The sequence below is a fragment of the Cheilinus undulatus genome, linkage group 12, assembly GCF_018320785.1.
Source record: "Cheilinus undulatus linkage group 12, ASM1832078v1, whole genome shotgun sequence".
NCBI classification, from domain to species: domain Eukaryota; kingdom Metazoa; phylum Chordata; class Actinopteri; order Labriformes; family Labridae; genus Cheilinus; species Cheilinus undulatus.
The window spans coordinates 36,352,135-36,371,014 of NC_054876.1; the positions used below are offsets into that span (position 1 = coordinate 36,352,135).

Here is an 18,880-nt window from a genome sequence, read left to right on the forward strand (position 1 = left end):
TGTCAAAAAAGCCTAATTATATTCTTCATGATAGATTTCTATAATTAATAGTAATAGTTAAGGGACAAAACATCCATTGTGCTGAACACCTTTATTGGCACTGAATTGTTATATTCCTAAGTAAAGTTTATTCATCTATGTCTTGTTTTCTCACATAGATATATGCCGTTTCATACAAAATCTGTACTGTTCTAAAATCTGGGTGTTTTTTCTAATTTTGATGAATGTAATGCAACAAAATAGCAATTTCAATAAAAGTCTGATCCTAAATCAACACTCATGATTACTCAAACTAATTAAATCACCATTTTTGAAAGTTTACCTCATATTCACCTTCTCAGGAAAGTTTGACGCAGTTCTTCTATTCATATGTAAACTTTTATGTTGCACTGCAAACTCTTTAATTAGAACCCGCTGTTTAACTGCATCTGTCCGTCTTTAAAGGACTTAGGAGTCAGTTCGCCTCACAGATCTTTCCAGGTGAGTGACTCTGCATGGTGGCAGTGGTTATCCTTCAGTACTGCTCCAATAAAGCATGAACATGAATAAAACATCCTTCCTTTTAGCTTTAAATGTGTGTTGAGAAAACATGTCTTCTCAAGGGAGTAACTGTTAGGCAAAGTTCATGCATGCATTATGCTTGGATCATTTGATTAACTCTCGCCATTTTGGTAATGAATGAATACACACCTGTGACCAAATCTCACCTATGTATTACCTCTCTAGAGTACATTTATTCCCTTAGCAAACATTTACTGGAGCTAGAGGCATCTTTTTTAAACATGAATGGCTCTAGTGTGGGATTGTGGTTTAACATTTCTAACTACTGATCTCTGTTTTATGTCAAATCTCTGAATCTGCACTGTTTCAAAATTGAAACATGCAAACATTTTTCCCCCCTTTAGGATGTAAGGCCTGTAGGTAATCTAGCCAAACGTGCCAGTTTCATTGATAGTATAATAACTAAGGCCTGACTAATAAAGCTTAACTTTAATGCTATACACAGTATTGTTCATGTTAATTATAATGTGCATGGCTCCCAGTAACTTCATCCATTTTCATCTTTGGTTGTTAATCAAAAACTTTTCTGGATTTTCCACAAGATTAAACAGCAAATTGCACCATCCCAAACAGAGACACAAGGTCAACCAGATGATCAAATATAACAATGCAGGGCCTGGCCTTTTGTCCACTCCAACAAAGAAAGGTCATTCCACCACTTTTAAGCTTTTCAGTGACTGATGAACTCAGAAAATACCACTGACCTACAAACTAACCTCACAACAAAAGCTGAAGACGGGATCCTAATGACCTAAACCACAAGAAAGGGGAGTTTGATGCCTTACACTAAAGCCAGATAAAGACAGCATACAATGAAGGTCACTGAGCACACAGGCTGTTCTCATGGATGCTCGAGGTTCTCATGAATCTGCTGTGTCATCTCTAACCGAGTACAGACATGAACAATGACATTTTTGTCTTCTTTTTTGCACTTCTAAGTAAATAATTCAGTTTCCTGCTTTGATCCTGATACCAGCCAGGATGTGGGTACATGGATGCATGACAAGCTTCCTTCAAACATGACCACAAATTTTTCTATTGTGATGCTCTGTTTACATACTGTACTGTAAACCCTGTGTTCCTGACAGCCTCACAACAGGAGGCCTCTAAACAAATGAAGACTGTTAAAGCCACAGTGTGCTTGGTACTTTCAGATCTTAGGTTAAAAGTATCAAAAGGCCAGACATACCTGCTTGCCGTCAAGCGTGTAGATCCTCTTGACCACGCCACTTTCCAGTTTGATGGCCTCTGTGATGTCAGTGAGCACCTGCTCAAAGGAGTGTGCGGTTTTCTTATTGAGCAGGACACGCACAGCCTTGCGTGGCTTCACACCGCTGCGCATCACCGTCACCAGCTTGGGTCGAACGAAGTCCTTGCTCTCTCGGGGCTCGGTGGCGGCCTTGGCAGCTAAGGACTGCATGTTCTTCTGGCTCGCTGAGGCCTTAACATTCACTGACCAGTTTGGGTTGACATTCTTTGTGTAGTCAACCTTCTTGTAGAAGTTCTCTGATGCACAAACGTAGCTTTCCCCTGTGAGGGCGGAGGGAGGGAATTGGGTTAGTGTGTTGTTATACAGTGAACTTTGACACCTGAGAGTCCCAGAGCTGCCAATGAGAAGACTGTTGAACCTGCACAGCTCAAATATGCTTCATCTAATATGCATCTTATTTTAAATTAAATTATTTTCCAACATTTAATCTTCAAATCAGCATCAAGAACACTAAAACAACCAGCTATCAAACAACCTTAAAGCCCCTATAAAGTTTTTAAATAGTTATGTAACTACCTGAAATTATTTGTTATCCCTCCTTTTGACCAATCAAAGCGAAGGCCATCATAAAGACAATTATTTTCACGTAGTTATCATCCTCATTGTATTAATAGAATATGAGGCATCTTAAGCCTGTTTTATGCTTCTGCATTGAATCTAAACTGTAGAATTCACCTTGGTTCAAAAAGCCCTGAGTCTGATGCAGAGGCCTATGTACACAGCAGTCGTGCCCCTCCTGAAAAACATAACTACCTGTCAAAACAATGCTGACTGCAAGCCCTCTGATTGGTCCACTGGATGACTGCCAGCCACTGTATTGTCAATAAGCTTACTCTGTACTCTGGAGTGAGACAAGTGGCTGTCAACAGTGATATGACACGTCGAACATTCTAACATCATGCATTACCTCATCCATAAAAAGTATTCTATCTTCTACCTTTACAAGCCTTACAGGGCTGGCTGCCAAGAAGTATCCCCACAGCATGATGCTGCCACCACCATGCTTCAGCTGCTGAAGCTTGTAACTCCTTCAGAGTAGTCATAGGTGTCTTGATCATTCAGCTTGTGAGGACGGCCTGATCTAGGAAGATTTACACGTGTGCCATATTCCTTCCATTACTTGATGGATTTAACTGAACTCCAGGAGAGGTTCAGTGCCTTGGATTTTTTTTGTATTTATCCCGTGACTCATACTTTAAAATAACCTTTTTTTCTGAGTTGTTTGGAGTGTTCTTTTGTCTTCATGGCATAGTGGCTTCCAGGAATACTGTTCAACCAGTGACTAGACCTTTCAGACACAGGTGTTTCTTGTCATATATTTTTATTTAATTCACCTTACTTTGTAAAAGTGCTCACTTTAAAGAGTTTTTTTTTAACATTTTTTTTGTCCAAAAAAAAAAAAAAGTAAAGTAATTTGACCATGATTGGTTTACAAAACTGATAAAAGGGTAAAACATCCAAAGCGGTGAATTCTTTCTTATAGGCACTGTACCTCTCAGTGGAAAAAATTAGCCTCAGCTTATTCATGGTTGTACTTTCCATCTCCTCTGATGTCTTTCTCTTTCTTGATTTCGATTACAGCAGCATAATCACCTTGTACTCAGCACTGATCTGTCCCAAATCCAACATAACATGCTCTGTTTTAGCCACCACGGTTTCCCTGAACACAAACAAACAATAAAAGTAGCATCTAGACCAGGAAATGGCCTGAAAAATCTTACTGCCAAGTAGCGCTTAGGCAGAATATTACAGAGTTATGGCACACATCATTTGGCCACAATGTGTAGTACAGCGTAGTTTCAGTATAGAAGAAAAAACAAGCTTGCATCCATCAGCAATTTAAAGAGTTACAGTTGAGTTGACAAAAAAAGCAAGAGAAACATTTTCTGCACTAATGATATACTATTTATCACACTGGTAGTATTCTGGTTACAATTCATATATATCTACAACAGTTTTCTCCGTAAGAGTGTAATTAATAATCAAGGGGTCAAAAAATTTTCAACATAAATGGCAAATCTGAATGAAGCTGTGTCACAAAAGCCAATCAGCATAAGGGTTCCCCAACTGCCAAAAAGTGCCCCAGAAGTGATTAAACTGACCTCTGTTCACAAGCATTTTACATTTTCTGAGAGATCTGACAAAGCTTAAACTTTTCCTTTCGTTTTTACAAATGTAGGTCAAGAGGTTGTTATTTGGCAAACTAAACTCCTTGTTAAGTTCCAGTAAATCTCAAGCAAGTTGGTTTTCAGGCTAAAGTGCTGAGCTGAGCGAAGCCTCTGTCAAACTTTTATTCTATTGTTGGAGTGAGACTCACAAGAAACACATGAAGAGGCACTGCACCAGGGGATTAAGGGGAAAGCCGGGCTGCAGGCTAGGCTAAGAGCGGCCCCACACAAACCTGCCCTACCAAGCGTCTTTCTCCCGGATGCCCGCTCCCTCGCCAGTCGGATGGATGGCGTTAGGCGGTGGATTTCTGACCACGGCTTGGACGACTGTGTTTGCTGCTACAGAGGAGACTGCCAAATGTAATTTCATTGCATTTTTACAATGCAATGACAATAAACGACTATCTATATATCTATCTATACTGGCCAAGATATGATGATGTTAGTGTCTGAAACACTGTCGAGGAGTCTTGGTTGAAAGTCATTTATTGACAACCAAGGAACTAACTTTGCATTTCACATTAGTATTATCTTAACCATTTGATTTTTGTGCTGTTACTTGCTGTTGCATCTCTCTTTTTAGTGTTGAAAAAGTGCTTTTAAATGCACAGTCTGCATCTCATGAGACCACAGAAGGGATCAGTCTAAGCATACACTGAGAATAAGTGCAATTCTGTGGAGACACAGTTCCACCAGTTAAAGATTCATTGTGTTTTGATTTTCAAAGCATGTTTCCCTTGGTTTGGTTTGACTTGCAGCACATTAAATACACTGTCCTTTCAGAGGAAGTCTGTAGTAAGGCTGACAGATTTACATGTTGGACACTAATGGAAGGCTGTCGCCTTATAAGGACAAGCTTTTACCATTACTCAAGTCTGTCAGCGTGTTAAAATATTCCTCCAGCCTCTTGGCAAATGTACTTTTCCTAAATTGGCTCATCTTCCATCTCCTGTTCAAATTAATCTTCGATTTTCCTCGTCATAATCGACCTCCAGTCTTTACAGCAGGCTGTGCTCCTCTGGCATAGAAAAGGCGATAATTTAAAGTGAAGACGAACTGCAGTAGGTGGGGAGGGGGGGATAGGGGGCAAAGTGAAATTTTGACAAAGGGGAATCCAGAAGGCAACAATTAGGCCAAATGTGGAGAAATTACAGCAAAGACAAAGGCACAAAATGGGATTACACAGTGCAGAGGAGATGGAGCAATTAATTATAAACCGCAAGAGGAAGCACAATGAAATGCCCCCCCACCACCACCATCACCACCCACAGTGCTGACTGTGCTGCCCCTTCTTTCCACACAGACATGTAAAACAGCTCGAAGAAGCATACACATACACTCTGAGCAGCTCAGGAAGCAGAGATTTCATTTTGACAAAAATTAAGCTGCTGTTCATCTTCTGGCTTCACCCCGAGTTCAACCCCTTCAACTCACTTCACGCAAAAATCGTCTATTGCTTAAGAAAGTGGACTTCAACAGGTTCATAGCCATAGACTCTATATTAAGATGGACAGAGCACCAGCCACCTGGGAGTGAAGCCAAAACATTAAGAGCTCCTCTGCTGATTAGCTGCTGAAAAGAAAAGAAAATTTGTAAAAGTGATTAAGATTTGTATTTTTGTATTGTACTTTGTTAATTTGTTAGGGTTAGGGATTTGTAAAGTGTTTCATATTTTCTAATTTAACACCGGACTTTGGGTATTTTTCAAATTTTGTAAAAGCGTTTCAAACTGTAATTTTGTATTAGACTCTGTACATTTGTTTTAAATTCTGTTAGTGTTTCAGACTTTGTTAATTTGTAAAAGGCTTTGTAAATTAATTTTTAAGTTTTGTAAAAGTGTATCAGACTGTTAATTTGTAAAAGACCTTGGAAATTTCTGTTTAAGTTTTGTAGAAGTGTTTCAGACTTAGTGACTTTGTAAATTACTTTTGAAATTTCTTTTTAAGTTCAGTAAAAGTGTTTCAGGCTTCGCAAATTTATAAGACTTTTAAAATTTCTTTTTAAGTTTAGTAAAAGTGTTTCAGGCTTTGTAAATTTGTAAAAGACCTTGGAAATTTCTTTCTAAGTTTTGTAAAAGTGTTTCAGACTTTGTAAATATGTATGAGACTTTGTAAATTTCCTTCAAAGTTTTGTAAAAGTGTTTCAGACTTTGTTATTTTGTATTGGACTTCCTGTTAATTTTTTTTGTTTAATGTTGATTTCTTTTGTCATTTGTCATTAAAAGTGTTGTGGTTGATGAAAATTTGTTCCAAGCTTTGTAATTGTGTTACAGACTTTGTTATTTTGTATTGCACTCCCAGGCCATCGTAGTTAGTGAAATGTATACTTCAGATGGTGAAAGGGGTGTGTTTTAAATTCCAATCTGCACGTTTTTTACATCAGTTCCTGCCAGCAGGGTATTTTGACTTCACTTTGCACACTGGAAGGAAACTGTTGACCATATTAATAGACGGTAAATGGTCCACACCAAGATCATCATCAATGCTACAAACTTTTTTTTGTTATGTTTTCTTCATCTTAAAAACACACACTCCACTTCTTGTTAAAAGTTTTAGAAAGCTGCATCCTGGCAAAGATTTCACTGACTTTCCTGAGGCAGACCAGCACATGGCTCACTCATCTGGTGCCAAGCAAAGACTTCATTCATTAACCCAAAAATAAAAAGATTCCAAATCATCTTTGGCAACTTCAACAACATGAATCTGAAAGCACATAAATCACTTCCACTCAGCTTTCTGATGCCAAATGTAGACGGCAGCAGACACAACAGGCACGAAGGCAGCTGCTCATGAAGCTGTCCTGTCATTTGTGCCACTCCAGCGTTTAGACAGAGACAAACTGAGCAGTGAGCGACACATGTGGTTACGTAAAACACCTAGACTGCTGAATCAGTTCACCTGAAATCTTAATACAAAAATGGACAGCAGATTCACCCAGTTCCATTCACTGTTACAAGAGATGCTCGAAGAGATGGTCCTTTTTATGGAATTCCTCATTTTTATGGACAGCAGTTTATAAAACAGAGCTCTGAGACAAAAGGCTCATTACCTGTGTAGTCCTCACTGCTTTTTTAGGTTTATGGGAACAAAATACAACATGGGAGAAGTAAATCATGCACACAAATTTTAATAAAATTTGTACAGAGAGATAAGTGAGAAAATAAAGAGGTTTAGTGAGATAAGATGGCATCGGGGGGTCTTTCGTTAACCACTTTCACCAAGTCTGTCTGAGTTTAACGAGCTGATGGAGATGTTTGATACACTGCAAAAGCTCTAATCTAAGAAAGTGTATTCCTTGTCTCAAGCCAAACACATCTTATTTTGCTTATTTAATGCCACACTCATGTGACAGGTCCAAATAATCATCCTATTCGAGACACGTGAGATTTTAATTTCCAAATTAATTAGTGAGTCTCATTTCAAGACACTTATCAAATAACATTTACTGCCCATTTGTAGATACACTGTCCCAATAACTTCATTAAGTATACTTGTTCAACTGCTTATTAACACAAATGTTTAAATCAGTCAATCACATGGTAGCACCCATTTCATTTAGGTGTGTAGACATGGTCGGAATGAACTGCTGTGACTGAGCATCAGAGTGGGGAAGAAAGGCAACTTAAGGGACTTTTAATAGGCCGTGGTTGTTGGTGCCAGATGAGCTGGTCTGATGATTAACTGGGATTTTCACGCACAGGTCAGAGCAGAATGTCTGGTTTGAGCTGATAGAAGAGGAAAAATAACTCAAATAACCAATCATTACAACCAAGATACGTCACAGGGTATTGCCCAATCTGATGAGTCTTGATTTCTGCTGCGACATTCAAATGGCAGAGACAGAATTTGTCAGACCATCAACAACCAAAGCATGTTCAAAGCCACTTAAATCAACTTTCCTCCAAATTCTGATGCGCAATTTTAACTTATGTAGATCCTCTTGACCATGTGTACATGCCTAAATAAAGGCTGCATGAGATACAACTTTTTATGACATCAAACATGTCGATATTACTTATACATTTTAGCCTATACAAAATTTAAATGTAGTTCAGACCTAAAACTTCAGTGTTTAAGTTAGAGAATGAACAAACTAGCTAAATTTAGCCCTTAAAACACTTTCAGGTTTAAGGAATGATGATAAATAAAGAAAAAGACTTCAGCTGATGTCAGTCTGTTGGTCCAGCCTAAAACCCCAACAATTCAATTGTTGATATGTCTAATATTTACAGCTGATAAAAGGCAGATTTCAATAACCAAAATATCGGTTGTAAAAATTTGCAAACATGTTCATAATAGCCAATATAAATGATTCACTTTTTTAAGACAATAAAATGATTCTGATTCTGGTTCTGATTCTGATTTTCGTCCTTCATATAAGCTATTACTTGCTGATAAAATATCATGACAATAATATCATGCATTTTAAGCCTAAATTCAATGGTTGCTGCCATGTGACTGACTGATTAGATTTTTGCTTTAATGTGCTTTAGAGCAGGTAAATCTGATGGAGAAATAGCTGAGGCCATTTTTACCTATTACAAGAAATTCAGGCCTTAAGTTTGCAATTTGTATTTGCAAATAAGATGTTATTCTAGATTTGTGTGTTTATTTTAGCCTAAAATCAATGTAATGATATTTTTGTGACAAGAAAGTAAAAAAAACAGTCACTTAAAATAATCGCTTTGCTTTGTGGCAAATCCTCAACTGTGTATGTTTTTTATTTCAAGAATTAGATGAGAATGTTTTCTATAATGCAACCGTTTCCCCAAGATGCAGTAAGCTGACTTCACGGCTCAGAGTGAGCCATCGTGGGAGTTCAGAGCATAAAAGAGAAAAACTGCTGTCTCATTTCAACCAAGATGGACGACTCTGTTCAGCAGACTCTTAATACAAGCTAATCTTTATGCAAATGTGGCCTTTACATAATTATCTCACTGGTTTTGTCTTTGGGATAAATAACATCTTTGCATTTAAAGCAAATGTGTGAAAGAGTTTTATTTCTAACGCCTTAATAGAGGCATAAATATACAGCTTGCAAACATTTGGGAGAAGTGGACACTGTTCAAAGAAACCCATCAGATTATAAGTCCAGACATCATAAGAGGAGATTAAAAAGAGTCTAGACCAGAGGAAAAAACTTGTAATCTTAGTTCTGGAAGAGACTGATTCTGAATCATGTTTGCAAAGAAAATGACTTGTGTATGTCTCTGCCGAAAAGGTAATAAAACGTATTTAATAATTCTTTATTTCCACACCTTTTTTCTTCTCTTGTACTTTTGAAAAGGTTTTCTTCTGTATTTAGAATTAATACCATGTGTTCAGAATGTCTTTATGTGAGCATATCTTGGCTGAAAAGGTACCAAAAACAATTTAATTTGCAGTATAATTGTGTTTGAACAACAAATGTGGGCCGAATCCGACTTAAATTGAATTAAATGGTAGCCCTGTAATGTCTCAATTAGCTTAACCCCCTGCAGCTTTTCTTGAGAACAAAGAAAAGTGCTTGTGACCACATGAGCATCTTACCTTCCTCCAGTTCATCCAGGGCACAGATCTTGCGTTGGCCATCGATGGTGAAGATGAAGCGGACACCCTGTGGCAGGTTGATGTGGTCAGACAGTGAGCGTGTGAGGTCAGCCAGCAGTGAGTCAAAGGTGCGAAATCGGTCACTGGCCACAGCGTACACGATGCCCTTGAAGTAGCGGTCTCCGTTGCGGTAGAAGCGCACCTTTTTGGCCTTCTTCTCGTTGGTGAGGGCCTGCAGAGTGCGTGTGCGGTAGAAGCTGCAGTGGGCGCTGTGAGTGGGGCTGGGAAGTCCATTCATGCGCCCTCCCCTCGGGGTACGGCTCGCCTTGTCTCGCTCGTCAAAGTGTCCAAAGTCTAGCTCCATGGTGACTGACAGCTGTGATGGTTGTGATAGATGTGTGGTGGTGGTGACCAGCTCCGGAGAGTCTATGAACAGAAAGAAGATAAAATGACACGCTGAAGTCTGCTGATAACACTGAGAATATTGTGTTTACTACTTTGGTAAAAGTCAAAATACGACCATGGCAAGCTTTTTGTTTTTTTAATTAAAAAGATAAATAAAATGGAAATGCAATCTATGTTTTCATTATTTACAGTGTCTATAAAAAGTACCCCCCATGTGGATGTTTAACCCCTTTATTTATCTCATTAATCAATAATGTCAATGTAATTTGAATTTTTTGCCTTTTTTTTAAAGCCTGAGTGCAGTGAATGTGTCTCAAGAGATGATAGACACCTATGTCTGGAAGGTCCATTCACTGGTTGATCAGTATTCCTGGCTACCATTACACTATGTAGACAAAAGAACACTCCAACCAATTCAGAGGCAAGGGTTATTGAAAAGTATAAGTCAGGGAAAGGATACAAATAAAATCTGAGGTACAGAGTTAAATCCATCATCACGTAGTGGAAGGAATATGGTACATGTGTAAATCTGCCTAGATCAGACTGTCCTCACAAACTGAGTGACTGTGCAAGAAGGAGACTAGTGAAAGAGGCCAACAAGACACCTATGACTACTCAGAAGTTACAATCTTCAACTGCTGAGATGGGGAGATCCTGCATACAACTGTTGCCTGTGTTCCTCACCAATCGGAGCTTAATGGGAGAATGACAAAGAGAAAACCACTGTTGAAGAAAACTCAGATTAAATCTGGACTAGAGTTCACCAAAGGAGGTGTGCGAGACTCTATGATCACAAAAGAAATGGTTTGAGGACAGCAATGTGATTGTTCTGGAGTGGTCGAAATCTCAATCCTTTAGAGAATCTGTGGCTGGATTTGAAAAGGGCTGTTCAAACCCAGTCCCTCACTTATTTACCCTTACATTTTTGTTTAACTGACATTACTTTGTAGAAATCTGTTTTCACCTTGACATTAAAGAGGGTTTTTTTTGTAATTTTCTGTCCAAACAGCAAAATTATATTGTCCATGATTGATTTATAAAATCAATGAAAATGTAAAACATCCATGGGGTGAATACTTTATTGGCACTGTAGCTATAAAAAAAATTAAAACTCTTCTGAGACCCTTCTATGATTTATGTCTTCATTGCAATGAAAGTGGTCGCTAACACCATACTCTTTTACATTTTCCATCCATACTGTATATCTGAATTTGTGAAATTCAGATAATTTGACACTTTTTGATACCATTTCTTTAATCATTACAATCTATATTCATTTTTCAATTGACATTATTGAAAAACAACAAACGGCAAAAACAAAAGCTACAGATCTATAGTTATTTTTCACCCAAAGCTGTGATCAAAGAAAGTGAGCAGCAATGATAGTTCATTTAAACTCACAGGTCAGAAAACACTGGTGTGTTTGGCAACATATTTTCATTGTTGAAAATATATTTCAACATTATAAATGTTTGCTCATATTTTTTGTAATCAAACAAGTCAAGTCCCTGACACCCATTACTATCCGATATTCTGTTCTTAGGACTTCTTTTTCTGTTGCATTGGCATGAAACAGGTATCTCATACTGTTTTTGATTTTTCTATTATAGTATCAAAGTTTAAATTCTGGTATCATGAAAATCCCATGCACAGTGACTTGTGTTGTATGAGGTCATCTTAAAAGCTGAGGACATCTAAAGTCTGTGATTTGGACATGGGAACTGACTTGTGTAAACCTGCAATGATGTAATGGTATCGTCTGCATACAAGAGAACAATGACAGAAACCACTAACTGTTTTCAGTGAGACAAAAGAACGGGTTTGGTTAGACCTTCCTCAAACAAATCATGACTACTCCAAATAACACTGTTGTTAATGTGGGTTCATGATTAAAGTCTTTTTTCTACTTTAGAGGAAGATATTAATATACTTTAGTCCTTTTTATTCATAAAGCTTTAAAGCCAGGTCATGATATTTATCTTCACAGGTACATTTCTTTCTGAGTTTTGGGTGTTGAATAAGATGCCATACATCAACAGTCATAAGTGTAGAGACAGTGTTGTAGAGTTGGAAATTTAAAATTACATTTTTTTTAATTAGTGCTAAAGGCAGGCTACATTAGCACCATACAGCTGTGGATATCTTAAAATGAAATTATAATCCCATGGTCCCATCTGCTTTGGATGTATTTAACATGGCATACATATATGAAAGGTCCTTGTCTCTTTCTTTGTAGTACGCCTACATACACCTGTGTGTGGTTATCTAACACACCCAGATGAATCAGTCTGTGGCATATGGCTGCTAATAGAGTTTAAGGAAACTTCATGACCCGTGAGTCTTTGATAGAACAACTGGTAACTGGATGACGATGGGTCTTTACAGTTGAATGGGGTTAAGACTAAGTTTGTCAGAATTTCTGAATCCTTTATAATTTGGTCATGTTAGCATCAACTAGAAGAGGCTTTACCTAATATGTACAACTTCCAAGATATTCTGACCGAAAGCTGCTGTGTGCTAAAGACAAGCATTAAAGACAGGTAATGTTGTATAAATTGCACAAAAACATTGACAACGCTTAGGTTGCAAACATATGAAAATTCAGGGAGTGAGCAGGAGTTTGCTTGCAATTACTACCAATATTAGCCCATACTGCCAAGGACTTCATTTTTTGTAAACATGGTAATGAAAAAGGTATCAGTATTGTTGGTTCTGTACTAGAATTGTATAGAAGTTTTAATTCTAGTATTCTGAAAACCCTTGTTGCATTCGGGCCAGTACCCTTATGAGGCAGCCCCTCTAGGCCATGGGGTCCCTCAAAGCTCTATTATTGCTCATGATATTCTTAACAAATGTCTTTCAGCAAGTTTCCCATATATGGCTGATTCGCTTGGATCGTGCTTGTGTTGTAGCAATTTTATACAGTGTAGTGAACCATTTTAGTTAGAGGCACTTAAGGATGTGAAAAAATAAGGTGTCTGGACAATCCAGATGAGAGTTAGGTGATCTGCAAAGCTTAACTTATCCCTATGCTTTATTGAATTTGAGTTCTTAAATTTTAAATGTTTGAAATTGAAACATATTCTTAATATGAAGTAAAAACATTGGTTTAAGTTAAGACATATAAGTCTTTTTCTTTTTGCAATGGAAAATCAGCAGGGAATATAGTGGTATCTCAGTTTAGAGTTCAGTACTGAATCAGAAAAAGAGCAGTTGAGAACTAGTGTTACCTGAATGTCTAGAATTTCAGCTTCCTTGACTTTACAACTGAATTTTAAACATATTAGAGACAAGACTGGATTAACAAAAAAAAGGTCACAGTTCCTTTTTTTAACTTTTCCATTTCTTTTTTCCAGAATAGCCCAGATTAAATCTGACAGGAGATCCCGTCCTTCCTGCTTTTAAGAAATTATGCAAATAACGCATCTGTTCAGCTAATAAACAATAAACCACTTATGCTAAAAGGACGGACTGGCCAAAAGCTAGAGCAGCTCTTTCCGTCCAAAGTCTGGTCTACTCTCTTCTCCTTATTAACCTCCCACCCCTGACTATAATCAGGCCTAAAGAGCTGCACAAACTCATCGAACCATATCTTTAAAAACTACACTGATGCACACCCATAAAACCACATTAAAGAAAGCTATCTATGTCCTGGTGGAAGACCTGTTACACTGACATTATCTCATTTTAAACACAGAGCTCACTCTAAGACCGAATCCATGTTGTTCTTTTTCTGTTAGTGTGCCAATAAAGATTACATCTTTTAAACCTCTGGCCACTTAGTTTAAAAGCTGTAAAAAACCGACTCTGGGACCACTTGTCTTCAAAAACATCTCACAGTTACCTTAAGTGGCCTGGTAACAGTGGATTAAAAGACATTCAAGTAGTTTTTGTTCTTTCTGTATGGAAGTAAAAGTTGATACAACAGTTTTGCATTATTGTCAATGATAAAATGGTATTATTGCACACAATTTTCAGTCAAACCACTGGTGAGAGGAGCTTTCAGTTGAAGATGTGCATCATTCTCACACAATTACTTATCAACTTCAGGTGGAATAGTTCTTCATATTGTCTAATTTTGTTGTTTTAATTTGAATTCATGCCGCTAGGTTTTTGAATTGCAAACTTAAGCTTTTCACTTCCCATTTCAGGTCTCAAGATCTGCTGTATGAATATAAGCTAAAATGTTATTTTCAATATATTTTATTTAATAAGGATGATGTAGTTTTCCATTTTCCAGCTCTTGTCTCTGGTTGGGCAACTGTGCACTGCTTTGATAGAGCTGATAAGATAAGAGAATAAGTAAGTTAAAGCTCCTGTTGGGACTTTTCATCTGGTTATAAAAGAACTTGATATTTATGTGCATCCATGTATTTTACCTTTAAAAAGCAAATGAGATCTAATATACAATATTATCTTTTTGGTTTATTTGTAATATTAGCCATTATTACTACAATACCAATAATCCAAGAGTTTCACAGCAACATCTCTGATTGGTGTCATCAGTTACCTTGGAAATGTCTACCGAGCCCACGAGCCAAGGCTGTCAACTGTTGATGACGACACATGCCATCTCAGTATGAAGCAATTCATCTGCAAACTAGGATCAATTACAATGTTATCTTTTTTTAATGTAAATACTACAGTAATATGGTTTGAGAGCTTGAAAAGCTATCATTAACAATGAATAAAATTAATCACAATGGACTATGGGATACGTGGTTCTTTCCTCCTAGTAAAAATTATGTTGACGGTCGTGTACCTTTGCCTTTTTCTCTATTTTTGAACACCGTTTTAATCAAATATCTAAAAGTCATGAGTTTTCAAGTAGCTAGATAGCTTGTTTCATACATAAAAATCGTTGTAATAAGGATTTTTTGAAATGTCTAAGGGGGAGCTGAATGGTGAATTTCACTTCTAGAACCAGAGCTGTGTTAAAAAATGGGTGGGCACTAGGGTTGAATGATTAGGCAAAATAATTGAATTGTAATTTTTTTTTGTTACCCCAGTTTTGCAATCGCAAATCCACATCTTATATTTTTCAACACAAGCATTAATCATTCTACATTTTAACCAACAACAGATAGATTAAACATAAACTGATCTTTCTGGTAGGCCAGGCCTTTAAGTAAGGATGAAATCAGAAGCTTAAATCAGTGTGAATAACGTGCTTTTATCTACTTTAATCAGTAAGTAAGGCAAGGTAAGGCTGCTTTCATTTCTAAGTAAATTGACTGATTTGTTAAACTTGAAATAGGGCTACAAGATTTAGAAAATATCTAATTGCAATTATTTGGACTCATTGCAAATTCAGTATGAATCGCTGTAGTGAAGGAAACGATCATTTCTGTCATTCTTGTTTCTAATGAGAAAAACCTTTGTTAGAGAAATTAAGGAAAGTAGGATTGTTTTAACTTTTCTACAAATTCAATGTCACTTGAATGTTTGAATGATGTGTAGAACAGAACATCTCTGCTGCAAAAACATGTATGAAACTGGTCATTTTACAAACATGTCAGTTTAGAGCAGTGATCATCGACTGGCAGCCCAAGGGTCACATCAGGCCCCCCACAGCTTCCCATACGGCCCCTGGAAGACTGTCAATTTCAGTAAATGTAAGGGGTAAAAATATATTGTGGTCTATAAGGCATCTTCCCTTACAGCTATTAAAGATACCCAAAAAATATGACGAAAACAGTCTAATCAGGAATGACTTAATGTTTGATGGATTTTGCAGAGGTCCATCTCATTAGTAACTATTCAACCAAGAGTATGAGACATGGATCTCAAAAATATCTCTGCCTGCTGCTCTGGTTCTGACATAAAGACTCAGTGAGGTAAATCAAACTCAGTGATGGACAACATGACAGTCCCAGAAATATGTGCCTAAAATATCTCAACTGCCCCCTTGTGGTTGGCTGCAGTATTAGTTATAGGGACTGATCTAACTATTAGAAGCTAATATTTACATACAAGTTTTACATTTTGGAGGAAAAAATGCTAGGTGATAATGTTATTTAACTAACTTTTGTATGGCTTTATATTCAGAGCTGATAGAGACTATTTTTTTAGCCAAAATATCAGTAGTAAATATCTGCAAAAATATTCAGATCTGTTGAAACCAATATCATCCTGATAATATCATACCCCCTAAAAAATAAAATATACTGTTCAAAATATTGAACAATGATATGTTGAGGGCTCTTGTGGAAATGTCATTGATGACCCCTGGTTTAGAGATATTGCACCTTTTCTGATTTGAAAACTGCAGTCAGACATGTTGTATTGCTAAATTTCAATGAACTGTCCAGCCTTAGGCTGGCCACACACTAGTGGATTTTAAAATCAAAGGATTTTAAAAATGTGGGAGACCACAGACATAAGGACAAATTCAAACTATTTATCATCTTAAAGTCCTCTAAGCGTACAGATTAGATCACTCAGCCAGACCATCAGACATCTGAGACCACACACCTACCGACTTGCAAACAACCTCATGTGATCACATGACTTCAAAAAGAAAAACAAACCTGGATGTTTATCAGTAACCTTGGCTTGTCCCTCCACAATAGGCTGACTTCACTTGTGTTTCAGTTATGGCAAAATGTATAAAACAAGGTTTATGTGGATATTCCATCAGCATTACGACCTTAGAATCATAAATATCAAACATGTTTTATGTTAACGATTCCAGGTCTAGGAGGCTACATTATGATCTGGAGCAGTAAAGTAACCATGTTAACGACACACACTCGAGGATGATTCAGACTAATAATTGTTTGCGATGAGCCTCCACTCAGGATACGCCCTCATGATCTTTGGGGGAAGCAATTCGGCCTCAAATCGGACTGAAAATCCTGGCCTGCCTTAGTGGGCACTGTTTAGCTCTAAAACCACAGGAATAAAGAAACAGCAAACCAAAAATAAGCCAAGAGAAAAGAGATTTTTTTATCCACAGGGGGTGCCAAAAACAAAAGCTAAGAAGCTTTAAAGGAAAGATGATAGGCTGTAAGTGCATCAACTTTCAGAACACCAATTACTCAAAAATTTTCAGGCATTTTCCCTCTCTGGTCTAGTGTCTAGTTGTTTTTCTGTCTTCCAGTCTTTCAGTGTAAACTTGAATATGTTAAGCTTTTGGGAGTGGGTCAAGCAAAGGAAAAAGAAGCATCACTTTGAACTCTGTTCCTCATTTTGTAATACTTACATCGTCTGAGTGATTTAGCAAAGTGAATAACCATTTTTTGGAGCCCTGAGCATTAATTTAAATATTCTGATAATGATCTCACACCATGCAGTTTTATTTCTGAAGAACTTCAGGCAATAAGCCTCTAGTGCCTTTTCCTCGTCATTCCATGCAAAGCAACAAATGAAAAATGTCTAATAAAGCTTATTTGCTCATGGAGTCTGTTCACTTTGTTCCTCTTTATTGTCCCCCATGCTCTGATACCCCGCATGGTGCACATTCACAGTACAGTATGGAGGACCACATTGACAAACAGATGCTATTTAAATGGAATAGAAAGGACCATGCTGCCGCCACCCATCCATGTGGCGAGGCCCTCCAATCCCCTACTAACCCCTGGCTGTGTTGCTGACTGGGGTTTCATGACAGGCACACACACATACACTGATAGGGGTGGGACTTCAGTGGGATGGGTGCTCCTCAGCTGACAAAGGCCAGGTTTCAATCCCATCTGCCGCACTAATGGGCAGAGCTAACAGTGACCCTTCCCCAATGGAGCATCAACTAGGACAGTCCATTGTCTCAAGCAGGGGGTCTGCCTTTAGAGTGACATCACCGTTTAATGCTCCTCATTCTGCTGCAGCCCCAGAAAGTACATCCTCTCAAAGATTCATCACTGAAACTACAGAAAATGTGGCTTTACATCATTATTATACATTTTTATGGCTGATAAAACAGCAGGCTTTCATCAGTAGCTGAATAAAAAGATCTTCACAGACAAAATGCACTGATTCACCACAATAAAAGTCTATTGTGAGTATTAGCAGCACTGCAGCAACATTATTCAGTATCATTGATATTTCTGGCATGTTCCTGTCTGAGCCACCCACACGACAGCCTGATGACTACACTCTCCAACACCACATTTTGACCACCAGGCATCTTCATCATAGCTCACCTACATGAAGAAAACAGCCCAAAAAATGCAGGGATAGTGTTTAAATCCTGCTCAGAAAAACGGAGGAAAAAGTTTCATGGCGCAACACATCTCATTTATGATGAATGAAAGCAGCCACATGGCAGAGCAGCGGCACAAAAATGCAAGTTTCTCTAAAGGTGGAAAAAAAAGGAGGCCGGGTGGGCGCACACCTACTCACAATCCACCTGCTCAGTCCCGAAAACCTTAATTCATCTCCTACAAACAATAAAAACTAGTGTCACACCTACATGCCCACTCAACATCCTAACAGCGCTGATTTAATTCATCCAGTAATTAGTAAAGTGTGGATAATCCCACTTAGAAGCAGACTCACCTGCGTCGCTGCTTGCGGAGTGAAGGGAGTGTGTGTGCGTGGATGTGTGTGTGAAGGGGGAGTGTATGTGAATGTGTGAGTCGATGCTGCAGGATAGCGGCACGCCGTCTCTCCCCTCGCCTTTGTCTGCTTCAGTCTGAGAGCCGAGCCGCTGCCTTCCCTCTCGCTGGAGGAGCCACTGGGTCCTAAAGCCAACGAGCGCCGGACCCGCCCACTGCGCGTGGAAATACAAGGGAGGTAGAAGCTTTAGTGAAGGGAGTGGAGCTGAGATCAATATTTAGCAAAGGCATCAAACACTGAACGTTAAATAGACGATATTAGAAAGGGTAGTTAGTGAAAATGTAAGGGTTTGTGAAATCAAACCGGAAGCCAAAGTTCATGGAGCGTCCACTTGTGGATGAAAAATTCACATTACTTACAACCTGGTACAAGAAAAGCGCTATTTGTCAATT

General features: G+C 38.1%; 1 protein-coding gene across 1 annotated transcript in view; it reads right to left on the reverse strand.

The window, feature by feature from the left end:
* LOC121518768 (neuronal migration protein doublecortin-like) overlaps positions 1–18,572 on the reverse strand; it is a 54,408-nt gene extending 35,836 nt beyond the window's left edge. The window contains exons 1-3 of the mRNA XM_041801355.1: positions 18,429–18,572; positions 9,528–9,953; positions 1,751–2,091 (exon numbers count right to left, since the gene is read on the reverse strand). Coding sequence (XP_041657289.1) covers positions 1,751–2,091; positions 9,528–9,891 — 705 coding nt within the window. The 5' untranslated portion in view covers positions 9,892–9,953; positions 18,429–18,572. The remainder of the gene's footprint in view (positions 1–1,750; positions 2,092–9,527; positions 9,954–18,428) is intronic.
* Between the last annotated feature and the right edge of the window lie 308 nt (positions 18,573–18,880).